This window comes from Etheostoma cragini, chromosome 6 (genome assembly GCF_013103735.1).
Source record: "Etheostoma cragini isolate CJK2018 chromosome 6, CSU_Ecrag_1.0, whole genome shotgun sequence".
In the NCBI taxonomy this organism is placed as follows: domain Eukaryota; kingdom Metazoa; phylum Chordata; class Actinopteri; order Perciformes; family Percidae; genus Etheostoma; species Etheostoma cragini.
The window spans coordinates 25,753,855-25,777,158 of NC_048412.1; the positions used below are offsets into that span (position 1 = coordinate 25,753,855).

General features: G+C 41.2%; 2 protein-coding genes across 3 annotated transcripts in view; both read right to left on the minus strand.

Annotated features, from left to right (window-relative positions):
* Positions 1-14,526, minus strand: part of crppa (CDP-L-ribitol pyrophosphorylase A) — a 42,234-nt gene extending 27,708 nt beyond the window's left edge. The window contains exons 1-6 of one of the 2 annotated variants that reach the window (XM_034873567.1): positions 14,139-14,526; positions 12,281-12,545; positions 9,460-9,609; positions 4,097-4,201; positions 2,715-2,760; positions 1,395-1,492 (exon numbers count right to left, since the gene is read on the minus strand). In XM_034873567.1, the coding sequence (XP_034729458.1) occupies positions 1,395-1,492; positions 2,715-2,760; positions 4,097-4,201; positions 9,460-9,609; positions 12,281-12,545; positions 14,139-14,389 (915 nt within the window). In that variant the 5' untranslated portion in view covers positions 14,390-14,526. The remainder of the gene's footprint in view (positions 1-1,394; positions 1,493-2,714; positions 2,761-4,096; positions 4,202-9,459; positions 9,610-12,280; positions 12,546-14,138) is intronic. The other variant, XM_034873568.1, reaches the window with a different exon arrangement.
* Positions 14,527-14,881: 355 nt separating this feature from the next.
* Positions 14,882-19,259, minus strand: sostdc1a (sclerostin domain containing 1a). The gene is made up of 2 exons (XM_034873585.1): positions 18,838-19,259; positions 14,882-16,623 (listed from the first exon to the last, which is right to left on the minus strand). Exons 1-2 carry the CDS (start codon positions 19,040-19,042, stop codon positions 16,178-16,180), a joined length of 651 nt encoding a protein of 216 aa, XP_034729476.1. The 5' UTR covers positions 19,043-19,259; the 3' UTR covers positions 14,882-16,177.
* Positions 19,260-23,304: the final 4,045 nt, after the last annotated feature.

The following is a 23,304-nucleotide window of genomic DNA, read 5'->3' on the forward strand; positions in this document are numbered from 1 at the left end:
TATATATATATATATATATATATATATATATATATATATATATATATATATTCATCAGGATTATCCAGGACACATGTTTCTATACATGGAACCATGTGTGGGCGATTTGTCAGCCTGGGTGTCTGCTGTGGAGAAGAGTAATAGGTGATAGGCATGAAATATAAGCACATCAATGGATGGACACAAGATCATCAACACCTGTACAATCTCATATACAATGCCCTGCAACGTTTTATGAAGTTATTAAATCTGTTTTTAGAAGGTGTTGATTCAACATTTTTGGTGTCACTGTACAAGAGTAAAGGAGTATACAACTTTACTGTGGGATTCATTTGTTAGTCTCCAAACAAATTGTACAACTTATGAACAGTCTGACTTCGCATTGTGACCACTGGCCATCATAACTTATCAGTAGCTGGTGATTGTCACTTTCTTCTTTAAACACAGCTTTGCACTAAAGCTATTCTTTCTCAATTCAATCCCAATCAATTTTGTACACACAACATCTACTGCATGTCTGCCCGTCCTGGGACGGATCCCTCTTCTGCTACAGAATCTTTTCTGTTGTAAAAGTTGTAGAATTTACGTGACTTGACTTAAAACATGAAGTCATATGGCCATGGGCTTTGCAAAACTATAAGCAAGCGGGCTAACAAAGCTCATTTTTGTGACATCCATTCTTCTTTCTTCTTTTTAAAACCAGACGGAAGGTTGCTTGAGTTAGTGGTTACGTGGCTTGCTCAGGGGTTGTTGAGGTAAAGGAGAACATTTCACATGTGGAACCTCTATGTGGTCTGTGCCGTCTGATTGAATATCTGTCACTCTTTGCTGTTTTGCATATGGATACTGTTTTCCATTGTCTATTAGGAACACTTTTAACAAATTAAATGGAGGATGTTTTCAACATGGGAATTTGATGTGCCCGAAAACAAATTAAGAATGAAAGGGAGGGATGAGAACTGTGGCGGGAAATGGGAGCTTGTCAAGCCAGAGCAGAGGCGGCGGTAGGAGGAGGATGAGATGGAGGAGGTAAGAACTCATCACCAATCACTCAATTAATCAAGCAAACTCCCACAGTACAGGAAATATGACTGCCATCTGCTCTCCTGCAGGCAGGGGAGAGGTGGAGGCAGGGGATGGAGAGTGAAAATGAGGAGGGGGAAAGTTGCAGCGAGTGGATGTTCAGACAGGCTCCATTAGAGGTCTGACCGCAGATGGCAAGTCTCACCGCCGGGGCCACCCAAGTGGAGCTCACATTGAGTTTGTGCGGGGGATTGGAGGTACAGGGGCGAAGAGATAGAGGAAAATGAAAATGGCAAACTCATGGGGATTTTCTGTAATGCTGTCATCAACATCACCATCATTATAATCAGCTGTGAGTGACACACTCTTACCACGACAAGAGCTCCAACAGCCTTCTGCAGAGCATCAGCCAGCGTGACAGCTTGTTCAGATCCACCTGTGATAAGACAGGCCGACCGCGATAGAGTCTCTGCAAGAGGAAGACATGTGACTGGTTGAAAACTCCTGAAATAATTAATTGCAGTGCAATTTGCATCATTCAATGATTGTTGTTCATTTGCATGAACACAAATTGGCAACATTTTAAGCACTGTGATTGGATGTGATCTTTCTGAAACACAAAACCTGAGATGTAGTTAACATCTTCATCAAGGTTATTATGTGCACAGGCTCCACTTTTTATCAATGAACCACATATTTTCTAACACAGTTGTTAATCTTTGCACTGACGATCTATTTGACCCAAGCCGTACAACTGTTGCGTAACATCGTCTATGGGAAAATGAATGGGACTTTTGCTTCCAGAACCAAGGGCGCCAGAAAAAGCCAATCTATGGTAAAATTATACATTCACAGTCAAAAATAGTTACCATTTCTTAAACGTTAAGATATATTGGCAAACTTGTACGCTGTAAAACAACATCCTTGTATCACAGCTACAAAAAAACGAGGCCTTCCAGGACGGCTGCCTCACTTACAAAGCCCTCTATTGAGAAATCAACCACACAAACAAGCACTTCTAACCAGAATACACACAGCCACGTGTGGCCCTACACACACAGACACACGCACACCCATGCACAGTTGTGCGTATGAAAGTATGTGTGAGAACACAGAAACACAAACACACACAAACTGAAACACACAACAGTTTCTCATGCTGACAGATGTGAGAACTTTCTTCCACGTCCTCTCTAAAAAACACACACACACACACAATGAACTCATTCACATCAGAGGCGCTGGGAATAATCACTGTGCACCTTCTGTCTTCATCAAACAGGTAACTGTTGGTCCAGGTGCTGTCGGGGTGAAATATGGGCTTGTGATTATTTCCATGCCTCTGATTGTGCTAGTCGCCCTAGTCCTGACTTGCTCTCCGTAGTATTCAGACGGCTTTACACCCGTCCTGTTCCAACCAGCTGAACAATGCTACAAAGAATGTTCCCTCTCAGTACAGTGAGGGGCGATTTTGGTTCATTATATTCAAGAAGAAGAGACAAAAACTCTTACATTGCTCATTTCTGACCTTTTTAACTATCTGAGAAGACCTACTGCCTTTAGCCTTTCATGGGTACATGTCTACATGGATTCTTCCTGTATGTGTATATCATATAAGCAGCTATAGAGAGTCAACAATACACAGTTCAGAAAATGATTATAATGGCAAATGTATGAAGAAGATAACTCACCTTTAACAATGGACTCTGCAGCCGCCAAATCCCGTTTGTAGGTTACCTGCAGGACAAAGAATAACAGATCAGTTCACACAAATTGGGGGGGGGAGGTGGGGGGTTATTTATAGAGGGGTTTGGAAATGAAGATAGTTTTGTTTTTTGTGCCACAATTTTGAGATTTCTGCCTCATAGACTGAAGGTAAATGCAATTTCACTTGGGTTCCTCAAAGCATTGTAAAAGTTACTCTCAATCAATGGTTCCCACTGTGTCGCGAGGGGATTAATAGGAAAAGGGAAACAGGAAGTTGATCTGGCTACACAAAATCATATTTATTCTTTGGACTTTTCTCTAATCTTTGCTTTTTCTTGAGAAATACTATGAAGTTGTTCCTCTTCAAGTCAAACTTTTCCAGGCATTTTTTCAGGAACTCAGGAACCAGAGTGGCGAGCGGAGGGAACAGGGTCTAGATTGAGTTCCTCTGCAAATGTTACTGGTGCTAAAAAAGTCCATGCTCTGTGGGTAGCACTGCACTGTCCCGTGCACTGTCCCACAAAGTGAAACTATCAGTTTTCAATGCTGAAAGAAAAACCCATCGCATGTTCTTGTTTTTTCTTGTATGTGAATGTTCATTCCATTGTGGGACTAATTTGGCTAATCTTCACTGTTTCTACGAAGAAGCAAACTCACATGAGTGTGTAAAGGGGAAGTTTAGTCCCTGACTCAGTTCCTGTGGCTCCATAGATCCTGGAAGTAATTAGTTGAAAGGGCTCTAAGAAGGTTAAAAAAACAACCTCTTTCTCTTCAATTGAGCTGCTCACAACTAAAAGATACCCAATCTGTGGTGTGAGGTTGGGGCTTTGTATTAATGACAAGCTAAAAGGTTGGGAACCACCTCTCAGAGTTTTTCAGAGTAACCGAGGAATTGTTTTGTGGTAAGAAAAGTTGCTCTTCAAATGTTATTTAAATGACCTTCTTCAATGCTCCGAGCACCACAAACACACTCTGTCCATGTCCATTATATTAGGGGTGGAGACAGAAATCTCAAAGCCACAGCAAATAAAACCAAAACTATCTTCATGGCTAGATAACACTACGTCTAACTAGAAAAATAGGTCTTTTTGTAATTAGGGGGAACTACCCATTTAAGGCAGAAAGTTACATGATCTGATAGAGGGTTAAATACAGAACATTTGCAATTAAACTAATTTCTACATGCTAATCCTGGATGTCACATTCAATATATTAGTGCTTCCTCTTCTGCCAGTACCCCTCACTTTCAATTCATGAGCTCTGTTTGTGCCCATATGATAAATTAGCAGCGGGCACACAGCTGTGCTGGGCAAAATGTCAATGAATCCACAATCCCCAACCCAAACCAGGCCCCTGGCGAGCTCACCTTCCACAGTGTTGGCGGACCCTGGATGAGCTTGGCATTGGTGCCACAGTACTGCAGAGCCAGATGGAGACACTCGGTGCCAAACTCAAAGTCTGATTCACTGCACTGAGGAGGGGACACAACACAGAGGAGCAGCTCTGGACGATTGTTGACAACAATATATTTCCATCACACTCAGTGGAACTGTGGTACAATATGTTTTTCCACTGAAAAATTGTACACATACTTGACATTTTCTAGATTTTACTCTTATTAGACCAGACAGTCTGCAGTCTACAGCCATGCTAGTGGCTATGTGTAGCTGCATGCTAACATGCTCACAATGACAATGCTAACATGCTGATGTTTAGTGTAGCGTGTTACCATTCCAACATTTGCTAACTCGCTCTTACCAAAAAATACAGCTGAGACTGCTGGAAATGTAAAGTAATTTTGACCTGAAATGGCACTAAAGGAAAAGTTAGGAGATCATTAGGGGAATGTTATCACAATTCGTTCCAAGGAGAACGTGAACGTCTTTACTAAATTCAAAGGCAATCCACCCAGTTGTCAAGATATTTCACTCAAAACCACACATCAGTACCAAAATCAGTAGGATTCATCCTCTGAGGTCCATGAATGTCTCTACAAAATGTCAAGACAATCCATCTAGTTGTTGTTGAGGTAATGCAGTGTGGAAGTCCTGGATTGACTAAAAGACATTAATAATAATATAATAATTCCTATTTCTTTCTAGTAATGAAGTATCAAGGTTCATGTCCTTTCCTTGGGAACTTTGACATGCTGCTCTGCAATCAGATTTTTCATGACAATTAGATTGATGGTATAATTATATAATGAGACACCTTGCGTGCAAATTTGAGTTCTTGTGCTGAGTGCTGCAGGGAAAAACACATGTAACACAACGAAACGTAAATAATGTAAAAAAATAAACTAAAATGAAAACTATGTAAAAAAGAAAAATGGAACATGAACGTGATCTGTAAACTTCACGCCAGTCTACAATTTAGACTTTGCCATCTCTACATGTACATCTGGAAATTACTAGCGGTAAAGAAAAGCTCAGGGGGTGTTAAGGCGGTTAAGGGAGGTGTCAAGGGCGTGTTTATGGGCTAACTTAAGATCATAAATATAATAAGATTTCATGGCAATTTAGCCAATGGTTTCTGAGATATCTTGCGCAGCAACCAAGTCTTCAATGGACCAACCATACAACCACATCGCCATCCTTAGGCCCCATCTCCAGAAATATATAATAAAAAATATTAAACAAAGACCCTTGGTTCAATATTAGCATTAGGCATGATTGGAAAGGTCTAAGTCTACTTAGTACACCTGCATTTAGCCCTTGTGTTGTCTTCCCGCCAAAATTGAAAATAATCACTTTTGTTAACGCTTTTTATTGATGTTTTTAACTTTTTCTTACTTTTTTCATCACTTTTGACACTTTTTTTCAATATTTCTAATTTTTGGAAATTTTCAACACTACGTAACACTAACTTATTAACTTTAGTTTCACAGTTATTTTTGGAATTTATGGTCAATATACCTCATTTATAGGAAATTATACCTAATGTCTGAGTTACAAAAAGCAGAAATTATTTAGACAAAAATTAAAGGAATGTATGTTGATGGATAATAACAGACTGGAACATGTCAAATTGTAATCATTACAATTTCAAAACCACTTTTTTTGAAAAAAATTGAATTGAAAATTGAATACGACACCCCAAAATTAATGAAAGTAGAGATTTGTACTTGCTAAGAGGGTTGTGTGGAATCACTCTGGGTAATTATAATTGGGTAGTTAAGAATAACATTAATATCAAAATACGGGTCAATTTGACCCGAGGACAACATGAGGGTTAAGAATTGCCCCATATTGTTTTTTTCAGAAGAGATCAGACTCTGAACAATATGGCCTGTTGCTCTTGCACCACTATACACAATATGCATACCACTTGTTCGAGAAGCTTCTTTTGTCCAGACGTTTCTGAGATAATGAGATGAAACTCTTCTTGAACTTGTACTTTCTGCACATAGTTCACCAAATATATCGGAAGCCTTTCATACACCGTCTGTAATGAGAGCAGAGCCGGTGTTTGAACAGAAGAAAAACAGGCTCGCGATGCTGCCGTCACCACATTTTTAGGCAGACTGTTTTCTTTGGCTGGTGGACTGTTGGCCCTGTAACACTCTTATCTCTTTGAATTCATTTCATCAGGACATAAGACATGTTTCCACGTTGTTCTGCAAGATGTGATGAGTTTGCCTGTACAACATATTGATGCTACACAAACAGTTGTTCCTGCATATTTGAGAAATGGCAACATTTTATCACGGGGGGTGATGCTTGTCTTTTTTACTTCTTTTGAAAATTGTTCAACCGTCAAACTAAACTTTTTACCAGTGTTACCCACAGGGATATATAATTGTGTTGGCTGACCATACATTTCCAAACATACAGTATAGTAATTTAACTTTTTTTTTTATTATCATAAAAGCAGTAACTGATTAAAGGGTCCTTTACTGCCTCTCTCTAAGAGCAGAGATGTTTGTTCCAGTATTTTCTTTCCCTCATTTTTAATGTAACAGTTCCAAGGTTCATTAGTTGGTGAGAACATGTGGTTCTAGTATGTTTCATTGAAAAGAAAGGCTAAACATGCAAATTTGATGTTCTTATCAACTTTGAAAAACAGCTTAAATGAATGTGTTACCCGTTACACAAAATCATGCATGGCTGCGGCTGCAGATGTTACAAAGGGGGGGGGGGGGGGCGGAGTATCAGAAAATAAATAAATAAATACGATACAATAAAGGTATGAAAAATCTTTGTGTGATTATTTTTGTGCTTAACTAAGATCAGTTTATACACATTATAAACAAATGAACATTTTATTTGCGCTTCATCAATTGGAAAAAGCTCAGTTTGTGTAGGCCACATGGAACCGATGAGCTCATCTGGTGTTAAATACAGTCGGGAAAACAAAGACAAATCCATGCTACCTGAGATTACACCTGGGTAATATTTTATCAAGCTATAAAAGAGAGAGGGGTCTTTTATTCCATGGACCCTGGAACCGAAGAGAGAAAGTACAGCAGAAATACGCTCTCGATCTTGAGGTAATTTAACCTTTAGCATTTTCTCTCGGTACAAAAGCTTTCACTGGGGACTGGATAAAGTGTCTCCCTCTTTGTCTTTTCAGCACTAAGTTCTTCTACTCTCAATAGATGTCAAGCTACAAATGTGCAGCTCTCAGAGATTTTTCATGAGCATGTCCTACAGTCTTAACCTGACACTTGCTGTATCTTTTCAAAGGTTGAAGGAGAGGACAACAACAGGAGGAGTGAGAGACACTCTCAAGCGGCCCCCGACCTTCTCTTTCTCCAGCGGCCACCCCAGTTTTCTTCATTTTTGCAACTTGACTGGCCTTGACACCGCAGCATAAATGTGAGCTCATTTTCTGAAAAGGCCGACATCAAAGCCAACCAGGCTCTCAAAGCCATCTCAAAATCCATATGTGCCAGGAGTAAAAATAACTACATATTAATTGGAGGGAATTCAAGGGAAGTTTGGGGTCCCCTGTTGGAGGTCCTCCCCCCGTGACCTGATCCCGATGGATGGACTAATTGGAGGCATACTTTAGCTCTTTGCTCAAAGTTTGCTGCATTCTTCAGAAACGTGGCTGCGGGAAGAACCATCTAATGAAGACGAGGTTGGAATAGCACACTCAAATAAATAAGGTCAACTTCTGCAAATCAAGTTTCCCATTAAGTTGGCTTGTGTTAGCCGGCCAGGTCTTTGCAATAAGCCCTTGCTTTCAGGGAACAATCAACACATTTAAGGTTTGCGTCAGGGGATAAATTCTTTCCATTTTTCAGGTACACATATTAAAATGCACTAAACTGCTCAGACTATCAATCTTACTCCACCTAAATGTGCCATGTAATTTCATTGCTCTCTCTCATCATTTTTCCAACTGAGCTTTTGTTCACATTTGTTCCACAGACTAATGTGCAGCACTGTGCAGAATATATTAACGTGTCATTCCTTTCCCAGACGCAGCAGAGGCCAAGTGAAAGTGATAGCACCCACGCCACAAGCTCTTCAGAGTGAAACCCTGCAGGTTCTTCCACATCAGCTGAACAATGAAGGACTGTGAAGGCCTGTTATGATGTATGAGAACCATAAAGTCCTTTGTCATCTAAGTGGTGTCATTTTTTACAGCATAAATCTCCATGTGACTGTCATTATATGGGATTTAAAAGACTGTCTTCTGTGCAATTATTCGACACCAGGAGTAAGCGGCACACGCCTGCAGGACTTGATTTGTCCATCCTGGAATATAAAATCACATCTTTGTCATTACTGACTAATCCTGGATGCTAGTTGCCCTCTTCAGTTGTCCAGATTGAATGGTACATGCTTACACTGTTCCAAATTATGTATAACAAATAAAAATAATACCTAAATGATATGAAGGACGAATCCATAAATGTAACCACTGTACTTTTCCCCTGGTAGTCATTGAATGCCACTTTATGATGCGTAGATCTGACATTAAAAACATTGTAATTTATGGCAATATTATTACATTATTGAACAAGTAGCTGCTACAAAATAAGGGCAAATAAAAAAAAATTCCTTTGCTTTCTTTCTGGAAAAAAAACCCTCCAGGGCTGGGCAATATATCGATATTTTATTGATATCCTGATATGAGACCGGATATTGTCTAAGATTTTGGAAATCGTGATATCGTAAATGGCTTAAGTGTTGTCTCCCCCCCCCAAACTACAATAAGTGCATACATGATAAAAAAGAAAGTAAACATGAAAACATAATGCGCTTGGATGGCACAGGATATTTAATAGGGTTGGGGGGGGTGGGAAGAATTGTAAATCGTATTATGTTTTGCAACGATTTTTTAATGTCCCATGACATGGTGCTCTTTGGAAGCTTTTGTATAGACCTTGGTGGTCCCCTAATACCATGTCTGAAGTCTCTTTTATATAGACCTTAGTGGTCCCCTAATACCATATCTGAAGTCTCTTTTATATAGACCTTAGTGGTCCCCTAATACCATATCTGAAGTCTCTTTCCAAAATTCAGCCTTGGTGCAGAATCACAGCCACTAGAGCAAGTCCCACAATGAGCTTTCCTTAGGATGTGCAATTTCTGAGTCTGGAGCTAGTGCGGAGGAGAGAGAGGTTTTAAACTGCCTTTCCAGCAATCATTTTAAGTACCTCACAATCAGTGAAATGCTTATTTGAGTTGATAGTTGTCATTATCACCTTCAAGGCCCCACTCAGGACATAGTAACGCCTTCATGTGTGTTAAAGCTAAATGAAGCAAATGACTGTACCTTCTGATAAGCTTGATCGATGACATCATATGTGAATCCCTGAGGCATCTCGCTGGCTCGGTATTTGGCTCGCTCCAGAGAATGATCCAGGTAGCCCTCTGATGTAGTGGCTATCACCGTGGAAACCAGAGGTCGGATAGCTCCTGCCGCCTGGGCAAAACCAAAAGAGTTTTTAGGATTTGTTTTGAATACAATGACAGAGATATCATACCCCTAGACAAGCTCTGTAAGGGGTGAACTTTGTCTCAAAGTTGCTCTTGAAACCATACAACATCATTCTTTGCATTTCTGGAACGTGTCTTGGCGCTTAGGTTTGATTCCATTTCCTTTGTCTTAAATTATAATTCTGCGTAAAATTGTAAGCCTTGGCTACGTTCTTAGGAATGTGGAGACATGGACCTACGCCGGACCCACGTCTTGTCTTGGCAGCGTTGCATTTCCCCCTACTCATTTCCCCATACTCATTTCCTGGTTCTGCTTCTCTATGAACAACATGAAATCAAAGAGAGGGTTAACTTCCTGCGACAGATTTCCCACCGTGGTCAGAAAGTACAGGAGAGACACTTTGTTTCTCTCACTAGGACTCTAGACTCGCTACTCGCTCCGAGGCTAATCGCTGTTACTCTCTCACTTCTCCCTCGCTCTACCACACACATACACATGCCGGTTCAACACACAAGTAAAAACTTCAGGCCATACGTAGGCTAAGGCAAAAGCTCTGCGTGGAGCCTCGGCAGAACCAGAACTTTTTGAAACAATTCCAAGTTGTGACTGCTTCTTGATGCCCAAACCCACTGCTTGTTCAAAGATAATATCTGAGATAATATTTGCATCAAGGCATCCAGGAGTAGACGGTCAGCCACACGCTTGTTGATGTGAAATGAAAGGAAAGCAAACATGTGTTCTGTGTGTTACACATGCTGTCAAAATCAAAATGAATCTGCCGTTTTTCAGTGGAGACAGGCTCTCTGCCATGAGCGTGGCCACTGGCAAGATAACGAAGACCAGGCCGCCTGCAGTGAAAGTTCATCACAAAGCGCCTGCACACTCATAAACACACCATAAATGTTGGCCCTATGTCAGGGAGCTCTTGCTTTCTTCACAAGCTGTGTGACCTGCAGTCAACAGAGCCTCAGCCATGGATCATCATGAGAGTCATCTGCGAGTGTGGTCGTCCCAGTGGGGCTCCGTGACTTGGGTCCAAATGTTTTCCATTTATCACTAAACGGAATACACGCCACTGGGAGCGATGGATCTGTCAATGGGATAAACACTTTTCTGAAAAAAAAGATGGAAAGACCTTGAGGTGTTGTCCCAAGACCTTTTTCCTTCTTTGGTCTGAAACCGGACTGGAAAACTTGACTTTGTTGTAATTTAAGTGGTTTGTTGATGTTCACAATGCACGGTGAAAAATGAGGCACATGGACGCGCAGACAAAAGTCACAAGTTTCTTTTTGGTAACCCATCATCCCACCAGGTCAAAGGTTTGAGTCCTGCAATTGAAACTGGACCTAATGGATTTGTTTACACTCTGCGCTTTAATTGACCTTCTCTGGCCAGAGAAATGAAGTATGAGCTCCAGTCGAGATTTCATTAGCTTTACAATGCTTTCCAAGCATGGAGAACTACTGGCATTTTTGGGGTAGTTTCCTCTATTCCTCTCTTTCTGAACTACTGCTCTCTTGGAAAAGACGCATCCTGCCTTTATGTACTACTGGAAACACTGATAATCCATCTTCAAGACATATTTACAAATTGGAGATTATTGTAATTACAATAATTTGCCAGTTCTGACATTTACTGAGCTTTGAACACTTTCTTGTGGCAGAATTGACTGTTTGCAATGATCAAAGGCCCCATTTCATCTGATATCTGTCTGCTACGTAAAGATTACGTAGAATATCTATTATGCTGACGATATGTTCAAATTTATTAAAGAAAGTGCACTAGCGTACTTTGAATTGCTTGAGCTCATTATTTAAGCAAATGAAAAGTGATGTAAAAAGAAGATTTAAGCCTTTATTGCCACACTCGGCTCCTGGGGTCCCATCACTGCCAGCTGTGTGGCAGTGCACACGATATGAGACTTGGATGACTCGTGATCTAAGGTTTAATGTTAGTTGTTCCTCTAACAGAAAAACTGTTTATATGTTCTGAAGAGGAGTAGGTTTGACAGTAAGTACAGCGCATGGGATGGTCATCTGTAAGGTGGGCTATGGGGTTGGGTTGATGTTTCACAACCCCCTACTCTACCTGGACTAGTAACGTATCAGCATGCGTTAAGGTCATGCGTATTTGTTCCAAATATCTGTTTTCAGTTTCATCCATCCATCTTCATCCGCTTATCCGGTATCGGGTCGCGGGGGCAGCAGCTCCAGCAGGGGACCGCAAACTTCCCTTTCCAGATCAACATTAACCAGCTCCAACTGGGGGATCCCGAGGCAGATGTGTAACCTGTAACTCTGGCAGGAGGATGTGGTCCATCAAGACCAAAACCTCGCCCCTTCAGCAGTCAGCCTCACCAACAAGGCCCTGGGCCCCCAACCCTCCATCCCTAGTCACTACACTTGCACCTGGCCTATCCACCCGCCCATTGCACATACTAAATTTGTCTTGAACAGCGTGCTACAATCTGTTGCTTCACAAACATGTAACAGAAAAACCATTCTACAATCAACATAAACATGAGATCAAGCAATTCAACATAAGTGTACTTATTGTGGCAATACAACCGTTTCTGATTCGGATGTTGGAAGGATATCAGTTCTTTTCCCTTTGAATAGTCAGGTCTTTCAGATCAATTAGCTTTTATCACACTGACCCCTTGCTCCTTGGCAGCCATGGCTATCTTGTACAGTAAGTCCTCCTCCACAAAAGGCCGCACGGCATCGTGGATGACGACCACCTTCGGCCTCTCCTCCTCCCCATCGCCCAGAGCCCGCACGCCGTTACATATCGACCTGTGACGAGTCGAGCCGCCTGGCACCGCTCGAACCTTCTTGTGCTGGAAACGCTGGACGATGTCCGTCATCAGGTCCATGTTTTCTTTGGCAACGACGACTACAATGCTCCGGATCCATGACACCCTGCAAGAACACACCATCTGTTTTGTCAGATGAGAAGTCAGAAAGACCAGGGAATATAGGTTGTTTAATCTGGAGAATGTCAAAAACATGTTTGTTAAAAGTCTTAAACTGCTACGATGAAACTTCAACAATTTTTTTCGCTGTATGTGACAAAAAATGTAAAGCTTAACAAATGCATAACATCGCTTAGAGCACCATTAAATTACAGAGGTTCAGTGATATAGAATGCTTTGCCATCAGATTAAGTCTGTGTAAAGTTATCCCTATGGAATGGTTTTGTTAACAACCCATGTATTATTTTACCTTTCATATTTATTCTTTGTTTTGAATGGTGTGTGATTTTAGTTGTGGCTTCTTTTTCATCTTTTTTTTCTCCCAGTATTTTAGTTTTTCTCCATTTTAATTATATGCATTGGAAGGTGCCTCGATTACGCCCCTCTGAGGGGTTTTTGCATCTCTCCATCACATCATTTATTGATTATGTGTGTATTCATTTGTAGTATTTGTATATGTGTATATGTATAAACCAAAATAAGTTCCACCCGTGTGATAATGCACAACTTTCAAGACCATCCACCGTACTGATGAGTGACCAGGCTCGGATTGTGGATCTGACTCACTCAACTACTTAACAACACTTCTTCAAAAATCTAAAATATCTTCACACTTAGATTTTAGATGAAAAACATCATCAGTAATGTGGACATAATGACTAAGCGGGGAACTGGCAAATAATAGAACAGCTAGAACAGTCTGATTAGTTCAGAAAATCACACCAATTTACTGTAATGCTGCCTTTAAAACCAGTCAAATACAATTATGTCATTTTACAATATCCCAAATTTTACATGATATCTAGTCTCATATCACGATATTGATATAATATCAATATACTACCCAGCCCTATGACCTTACTTTAATCACCGTGGCCACACAGGCAGCATCTCCATCCTGCTCTCTAGTCCCAGGATGTAGCCACATTCGTTTCCTGACAACACGTAAACACTGCCCACGAGCTAAGAGGAGGATTGTTGTGATGAAGGCCATGCAGTGGTCACCACACAGTGTAAACATCCACCTTCTCTTCACTGTCATGGAGCCTGAAACCTGCACAATACATCACTGTCTGTCCACCAGTGGTGGAAGAAATGCTTTCAGTACCAACATGTGATAAATAAAGTACCTTCATGAGAACATATGCCATAGGTGATGCAGGACTTTTGCAACAGAGCATTTCTACACTGTAGTATTGCTACTTATACTCAAATTAAACTTTGAGTACTTCTTTCACCACTGATCTCACGTTTATGTGCGAAGTATTAACAAGCGGTCTGACTAAATGTAGAGAAGTAAATAGTAACTACAATAGTTCCAAAAAGATTAACTAAATGAAGATTAAGTAAATGAAAATACTCCAGTATGTGTCAGATTGAGCAGACTGAACTCAGACTGCACAGATACACACCGACCGATAGAGGAATCCCTCTCCTGCTCGGTCACTGCCGTTAACGTTACACCTGAGACCTTACCTGGATATCTTCACAAACAGGGATTATGACATTTTTATCCCATTTCATTTTAATATGACCCTACCTCTCGAAAGCCTGGATAGTGTAGCTTATGAGGGGCCGACCCAGAAACGAGCAGAACTGTTTCGGTGTCTGTAGTCCGGTTCTCTCTCCTGTGCCCCCGGCAGGAAGAACCACAGACACCGGGAAGTCCACGCTGGGTCCCCCCGGCTGGTGGGCGCTCTTCCCGGACTCGCGGGTTGGGAAAATCCCGGGATGAGCGGGCCTGTCCCGGTCGCAACTATGGCTCTGCGTGTTGATGTGGTTATCCTCCATCAGTTAGGTGGGTGAGGGGTCACAGCAGGTCATTCCCAAAACTGTCCATTCCCTGCTACCGGGCGGGGCGGGAAGATAGTAGCAACATGGATGGAGAGTTAGGAAAACAGCGACGCGAAGCTAGAACTGTTACTCATTACATCCGGTGAATTCTTTCAAAATAAAATAAAACTAAGGTCGCTGGTAAAGATGCTCCATTGTTGATGTTTTCATTTATTTTATCACAAAGCACCTGTAAGGCATAACTTGGCAACGAATGTTGAGTTGAAAACTTGTTCTGTAACTTCAAATAAACTGTTTTCAAATGAAATTCATATAATGGTCACCGTGTGTAAATTTCTTTATTGAAAGCAATATTATAATAATACATTTTTAATAATACATTTTTTATAAAGGCGCCTTTCTCGGCACTCAATGACACCATACAGGGATATAGGATACCAATTATTTAGATTGTTTTGTACTGAAAATAGAAAATGTAAAATGTCTTTGCCTGTCTGACTGCACATCTATTAAAACTAATACTCTGTACCACTGTAGAAAGCAGGGTAACTGGTTGATTGGATAATAGTCCACAAATACACAGAAGCAAGTATTTTGCACTCAGCACAAATATACACTCAGATGTAGTCTATCTATGTTAAGTTTAGTTTGTAGTTTGCTTTAAAAGGTGAAATTATTTAATTTCCGGTACCGACGGAGAGCACGGCTGTAAAGGTGAATACTTGACCAAAGATCATAAACTGTCTCTGGACGTTTCTTTGGAGAGGAGTCGGCAGCTGCTACAGGTTGCCACAGAGCAATACATTCTCGCGTGATTCTATCTGTCTCACAGCAGAAATTAGATTGCCATAGCAAGTATCACGAGAACTACAGCCTAGTACATCAGCCTTTGAGAAAACTATTCCTGCAGTAAGAAATCTTACCAAAATAATGTTTTAATTTTGTGAGAAATTCACAATACCACCTGTAAGAAAAACTAAGATGCAATTTTCTACACATGCATATTCATGATTTATATTAAAATTAAGAACCTAATGTGTTTTATATCCAGACTTTTACTATGAAAATCATAGCCATTTTGCAAAAGTTGTGACACTTTCTTCCAACTTTCATCAGTAACCCCCCCTCCTGTAGATGAAATATCACCCTGCATGGGCCGTACATGTTAAAGTCTCCATTGACAACAACACATGATTAAAAAGTCATATTTATTTTTCATATAAAGTTATTACAAGACCTAGTAATGAAAAAAAATCTTTTCCAGATTCCAGCCACCTGATGACACCGTTTAAGCAAAACTTATCATATTATATGTTGCCACAGAAAATATATTACATCATAAATCTTACACAGTAAAATTGTATGGCCATACTTCAAAAAGGCAAGTAAGAATTAGATATATGTACAAGTATGTACACTGGATTGTGGAAATGTTTTGTGTTTACTGGTGTTGGTGCCACAGATCTCTCCATCTGCATATAATATGAATACATAGGAGCATGCACATGGCTACATCTGGGAGAATGTGTGTTGGCTCGGGGCTCCAGAAGGCTCTGCAGACTAGCACACCCCAGTTCTGTTCACATTATCTTTTAACATCATGGAATCAAATGTCAAGACAAGTCCCTAGCATGCGCTTTGGAGTTCGCCATCATAGTGAGGAACCAGCTTCACATAAATCAAGTCCCACTCACATTGAGAGATAATCCACAAGCTCTGAACGTTCGTGTCTCGATGTTGCAGACACCAAACTCCTGTAGGTTTTATGTGGATTCAGAGTAAGTCTCAGGGTTCGGTGTCGTGCCAGTTCTCACTCAGCCGGTTCTTCCCCAGCCTCCTCTTGCTCTTGGACTTGTGCTTGTGCAGGTGTTGCGGCGGCGACAGAGCCGGTTCCTCGAACTTGTTGCCCGACTCGTTGTGCTGCCTCGTGTACCTCTTGCACTTGCAGGAGGTGACCACGGTGATTTTGTACGTTCTCGTGCTGCCGTCCTGACACTGCAGTTGGATGCGCTGGGTGCGGGTCTTGTCGTTGACACAGCGCCAGTCTTGGTTGCTGGTCTGGCGACCCCACACCTTCCTGCCGTAGGCGCTGCCGATCCAGTTCTGAAGCATCTGAGCTGGGAGACACTCGCCAGCGCACACCAGCTCCTTGATGGGGTTGATGCTGGTGCAGTGGCCATCAGAGATGTACTTAGTGGACCTCAGCTCTCTGCATCCGATTTGGCTTCGCTCTGTAGAAAGACACAATCAGAATTGTAAGAATCCGGCAAATACAAAAGGATGGATATGGGAAAAAGGTATATTTCTGTCTATAGAATGTCAGGGAATTGTAGAACAAGCTCAAATCTTCCCACATGCTGCCCAAGGTAATGTCTTTAGATGTCTTGTTTTGTTCGACCAACAGTCCAAAACCCAAGCATATTCAGTTAGCCATCACGAAAAAAACAACCTTGCACCTCTCACATTTGGTTGTGATTATGTCATAGGTAATGTCCCTGATACATCAATAATAAATAAATAAAATCTATGACACAGAAAAGAAAATCCATATGAGTCGCTGAAACAAGCGAATGTTGACTAAATGCCTGTGAAGGTTCTCAGTCATCCTGGTCATATTTATCCAGCAAAGGCTTGAACAGAAGGGCAACTAGCCTTGGTTAAAGGTGCTCCCAAGAACTGAAGAAGTCTCTGCTTTAGTGGGAAGAGAGCTGAAACGTCTTCGGAGCATCTTTGACCAAATGTAGTTGCCCTTAATTTTAACCATTTCAAAAAAGTATTGACCAAAACATTATTGTATCATATTAGTAGTTGCTGATTCTTTTCAAAGAATCGACTAATTGTTGCAGCTCTAATGTTAGATTGAGTTGACTGAGAGATTTGAGTCAGAATGTCCTTTCAGCACTAATTGAGACAAGTAAATTGACACATCACAGTGACTCTGTCGTGATATTGGAAGGTAAGCCATGATAATAGTGAAGGATTACAGCGCAGCCTTTAACCCTGTACATTATGTCCGTAATGAGCCCCTTCGTAGCCTCTGGCACGTCACCGGAACCCAGGGAAGGAGCACAATAGCATTTTGACCTTTCTACTTCAAAAAGCTGAGGGACTTTGCCATGTGAGAAGAAAAAAACACTTTCTTATTTACCAGGATTAGCTCTGTGCGGCAGCTACGACTGGCGGTATTATTCTGCCGCAGGCTTCAAACAATGTCCCCCTGCTCACCCCGTCACCACTGTAACCCAAGCTCAGGTCCATTCATACGGCTCAGTGACAATGCCCCCCCCCCCTCCATTCTCTGTGACTGTGAGTGTTTGATGAATGAACTCCCTCTCACTCCCCTTTCCTCCCTCAGAGCCACAATCGGAGGCTCCCTGTTCACGGGAGATCACCTCCATTCAGCTGCACCCCCCACTGGACGACAGCCAGCCAGTGGTGTGTTACACAGAGTTACCTCAGCTCACTGAGGGGACTGGCCGTGGACTACAGCAGCAGAGCCGTTGTGTAATCTCAGTGCAGTTACACTAAACCACTCATAGTAACCCTCCTTTACACTGTCTGTCCAAGACTCTGTTATACATTTACAGTGACATAATAGTGTTGTGTATTTACTTTTCCACAACTGCTGGATTGTTGTGATATTGTTATAGATAGGGGTGTGCAAAGAAAAATCAATTTACATACATAAATAGATTTTTTCTTTTGTGTTTTCACATGGAAAAAGTAACTACATTTACATACTGAGAATGGTTTTGAATTGAAAATGGATTTTGAATCAAATCATGGACCCCCATTTATTGTAGCTGTGTGATGCTAATAAAGTGTTTTGATTATGTATTTTGTAGTTTATAATCTGTTTGAATAATGTGTATGTGTAAGTGATGATGGCATGATGATGGGATTAGGTGCCTGATTTAAAGGTCCCTCATTTGGATCTTTGAGACGGAGATGTTGATGTAGGCTACAGATACACATAAAAAAAGGAAATTGTATTCTTAAACCAGAACTTTATCAAGAGTTTTTGGCTGAATGCATCCTTAAATGTAGAATAATTAAGAAAATTGAATAAAGCAAAGGGTAAAAAAATAGGAAATTGGAAATGGAACAGCTTGCATTTTCTGCTATAGACTACTAAAAGTAAGAGATTGGACCACAGTAATGCATTGCTTAATCCTAAAAAAGCCAGTATTTGCATATCATGACAGTTCAATGTCTTGCACATAGCCTCACCAAACATTATAAATAACAGCAGAAAGTAAAAGGAAACAATATAAAAGACAAAGACTCTACACTAGTGAGAGAAACGTTTTCTTAAAAGCATCTTGAAGCACGCACGCACACGCGCGCACACGTACACACGCCTGCGCACACACGTACGCACACACGTTAGAGTCCCTATACAAATACCCCCTACATGATAAAGCGGAGCATCCTCCGGTCCTTACCGCCTCTGTCGGGCGCCGCGCTGGCCGCTCCTCTCCCGCCGGTCCGTGCGCGGTTCAGGGTCACATTGCTCTGAACCTCCGGCACCGGCGCGCTCTCGTGCGGGAACAGGAGCTCGGTGGCGTCGTTCTTGAAGGCTTGGCAACTCCTCAGGAGGATGCAAAGCATGACCAAGGAATGGCACGAGTCGTACGCGCTCAGGTGCATGGCTGCTCTCTATAGTGGGGGGAGAGATGTAGGTCCGGCTGCACGTAGACTGATGTTGGATGAAAAGCATGGGAGAGCCGTGGTTTTATCCAGCCGGCCCGCCTCACGCTTTTGGCAGCTACTCAGGTGCGTCTCTGTCGGGAGGTTGTGATTGGTCGCCACAGATGTACGCTCGTAAAATAACCCCGCCCACTTCTTTTACTGTGGAGGGTTTAACATTTGATCATGAATTCTGCAAAGGATGACGATCATGATGATGATAGGATTAGGAGCCTGAGTAATGGGCAGATTAACACGTGGCTGTTGGTTCCCGATATAGCTTTTTTATAAAATATAACTAAAAAAAGTCGAAATAAATTACAATACAAAACACAGGATAATGAGAGACATGCAAAGTCTAAATGAACCAAAACATAAGTCAGGGATGGAGATTTATTAAAAAGGATTGCCTATTAAAATGGGATTTTAGAAGCCATTAATAAAGAGCTCTTCATCCATAATACTGCAGAGAAGGAATGCCAGAGACAACACTGAATACATACAGTTGTTTATATATAAGGTATATGGTTTTTGGTCTTTATCTAGGTTTTGTAGTCAAGTCAAAAAAAAAAAACCTTTAGATTGTCATGTGATGTGATAACCAGAATTTGCATTTTATTTGTAGTTTTCTGGATGTTTCTTTGCACAATAAAGCCGAGCTTTGTTTTGTTTTGTTTAAATTAGTACCAATGTAGCTCCTCATCCTTCTAGCTTTCATGTACAATCTGAAGTGGTCCGGAGTCCCAGCTGAGTTGCTGTGACCAGAATGCTCCTGCTGGTTTGAATCGCTGCATTAATTAGTTTCATTTGAGGGGAAATGAAATATTCCCTCCCTCATTAAACCCCAAATCAAAGCTGCAGCTGCTCTGAATGTAAGGCGTGAGTGTATGAGAGTGAGAGTGTGTGTTTGTGTGTGTGTTTCTTTGGTTTCACTCATGCGGCACTTTAAAAAAACAGTGAGAAGGCTGATAAACTTGTCTACATGCTTCTTGTGATGCTGCATACAAATTTAAGTTTTGGACGTTTGGATATCGTTTTGATTTCTGAAACATTCAGATTAAGTTTGGCACTTCTCTGATCACATGCTGAAAAGAGCAAATATTATCAGTCCAAATGTGCTATAGTTGCTTTTGTATGCAATATAAAAGTACATTATGCGTAGCCTTTCTCTGTCAGGGGAAAACCCTGCACCTCCAGATACGTTTTCAGATCAGATGAAGAAGGAAAGGTTGGAAAGAAGAAAGGAAAGACATTTAAAAAAACAAAAAAAACTTTAGATTGGATGCTTGAACCTGATTACTTCTCCATCCACATGCTGTGAAAGCAACGTCTGTCTATTGAAAGCTTGACTTATCAACATTACACAATTTTTCTTGTGCATGTGGAAAATAGTGTATAATGATTATTGTGCAAGGGCATTCCTATGTTCAACATGCTCTATAATCATGCCTACGGTACTTTACTTTGACTTTACTTTTCAGTCTCCAAATGTGTTTTGCCAGACATTGAATGCCTGTCTCCATGCTGATAATGACAGTCGCTGGACTGTGGAAACACCGATAGGGAAATAGCTCCAAAGGCTCACAAAGCATGATATGTTGCATTTTTAATATTATTTTACTTAATTTCAATAAACCAAAACAAAAGGCCAGATGCATTACAACTGCAGATGATCAATTCATGAGCAATGTTGCTATATTTTCTCTGAAATTGAGCTTTCTGACATCTACAGAGTTGTCGGTGAGACAAATCAGAGACATTATTGCCAAACATGATTTGCCCCTGATCCAAGCAGCCCAAACGCAGCTCGTTAATGGATGGTGACGGAGCTTTAATCACACGTGTTTGTACACACGACTAATCATTTAAGATCTTCTGGTTGGTTTCTCCTATTGGATGATTTCCACATGACTTGTGTGTCTCTCGCTCTCTCTTTCTCTCAGAATGAAAGCTGATATTGTCTGTGCGTAATTTGCTGCGTGTCTATGCCATCCTTCTTCTGCCTGCCTCTCCATGTCAGCTCCACGTCCACTGAGCCCAGTGCCCAGACTAACTGGAGTCTTTTGTGTGTCCGCTGTACAAAACAAGGAGAGGTGTAATTACTTTTGTGGGGAACATTCAATCCAGGCCTGTCTTACTGATTTGAAAAGAGGCGTCATGCAGAGACACTAATTGCTGCTCATGTGAATGTAAGTTGATACACGGATCTTTTTTTTTTTAGTTTTTTTTTTTTATTATCACAAGGACAATTATTTTTTAGGGCTGTTGTCCCGGTTCAGAATGGAGAGGAGTAGGCCTGAGGACAAGTCTTTCTTCCCCTGAGTGTAAGGTTATCGTTTTAATCTTGAATCAGTGGTGACGGATATCCTCTCAATGAGGTAAACCCCTCTTAACAGTTAAAAACATGGACATAAATATTTCTAGGTGTTATAAAGCACTGTAGTTTTAATGTAAATGTCAAATCTAAAGTTCAAGGTTTTAGTTCAGGGAGAAAAAAAAGAAAGAAAGAAGTTGGAAAAGAACAAAATATTAAAAAACACATGAAAGTTGGAGAAGGAAGGAAGGATTACAAAAAGCTAAAGGAGAAAAGATCCTTGTGGGACCGGCTTAAGAAAGAAGGATCTAAAAAAGGAAAAACATAAAATGCAGGGAAAAGGCAAGGACAGAAACATTATGGCCGACACTAAGCTGACACACCTGTCAACTTACATATGTGCGCTTTAGGTCTATTTAGGTTATTTTTGGTTGTTTGGGTTTGTCTCCTTCCTGTTTTAAAGTGACTGTGCTTCAATGCAACAAAGCCAGCTCTGTAAAGAAATGGTCGGCCCCAGTTCGGCGCGAGACCTTTAAAGAGCGCTGACCCCAACACCTTTGGGATGAACTGGAACGCCAACTATGATCCTCCAGGAATCATCATCCAGCGCTCTTGTGGCTGAATGGCAGCAAATCCCTGCAGCCAGGTTCCTAAACTGAATGAGAGATCTTATAAAGGCAGATTTAAGGGCAGAGTTTTGGGAGGAGAAGTTCAAAAATCTTGCATGAGCATCAAGTTCAGGTGTCCACACACTTTTGGCCTTGCAGGGTTTGAATGAATTAATGAATGGTTTATTTTCGTGTCTGGTTGCTTGCACATTATAGGATTATTCACACATTTTAAATGAACACTTTCCTAGTGCTGACACTAAACAAAACAAGTACATAAAGGGTACACATACTGGATAACATTTACAATTCAACACTAAAAAGCAGATGAATAGCCTACAAGGAGGGTTTAAACATGATTTCAACATTTTAACGCAAAACCCTTTCAGACCAGAATAAATGATTGTACAAATAGAAAATAAATAGATAAGGCAAATACTGCAGGTATTTTCTGAGTACTCTAGTAAATCCCCTCCACAGGTGAAGCCAGTCTGTCATTAAACTTCACAGTTTCTGTTATTGTTTCCTCTCTCTTTTGTTTGTCCTCAAACAGGAGAACCAGAGGCTCATTCACTCCACTTCCGAGAGAACATAAAGGACAGCACGGCCAGCTCCTGTCAGAAGACTAGTTACCCTTCGACGCCCTTCTGAGCTCCTTATGGGACCGGCTTAAACAAATCCAGAATAGTGACTATATGATAGGCTCTCTCTTTTGTGCCTTCAGCGACAGCAAACCCCAGCAACAGGAGTTCAGTAGCCCCTAACCCTCATGGGAAATGAAAGGTGGTTGGGTTAACAGCATATTGACAAGCAGCATGGCGGGAGTGTGTGCATGATCAGGAAGCGCCCTTATGCAGTACTCGGAGGTGTGGCGAGGGTTGACCGGAGGGGAACAAAAGGAATGCACAACACCTGGAACAAAGCCAAGAAAGGTCATGGTGGCTACAGAGTTTGGGAAAGATCCCAACCGAAGACACACAGCGGAGGTAGGGCTGTGTCTACTTCCCTTCTGTTATTCCACGGGACTGATCCTATATGACATTAATGTAATTTCTTGAACTAACCAGACGGTTCTAGTTGTTCTACCTTTTTGCCTTTATGCACTTTTTCATATCCATGTTACTGATGAATATTTCTTTTTTTCTAATCGTGTAAATATTTTGGGAAAGCGCCAATATTCCAATAATTCCAACAATATCAACATTGAACCGCTCTAGTCCAGCACTGGCAGCCCACTCACTCTGACCTCTCTCCGTCTGCGTGTGTGTGTGCCCATGTGTACTGATTTCTAACAAAACAGA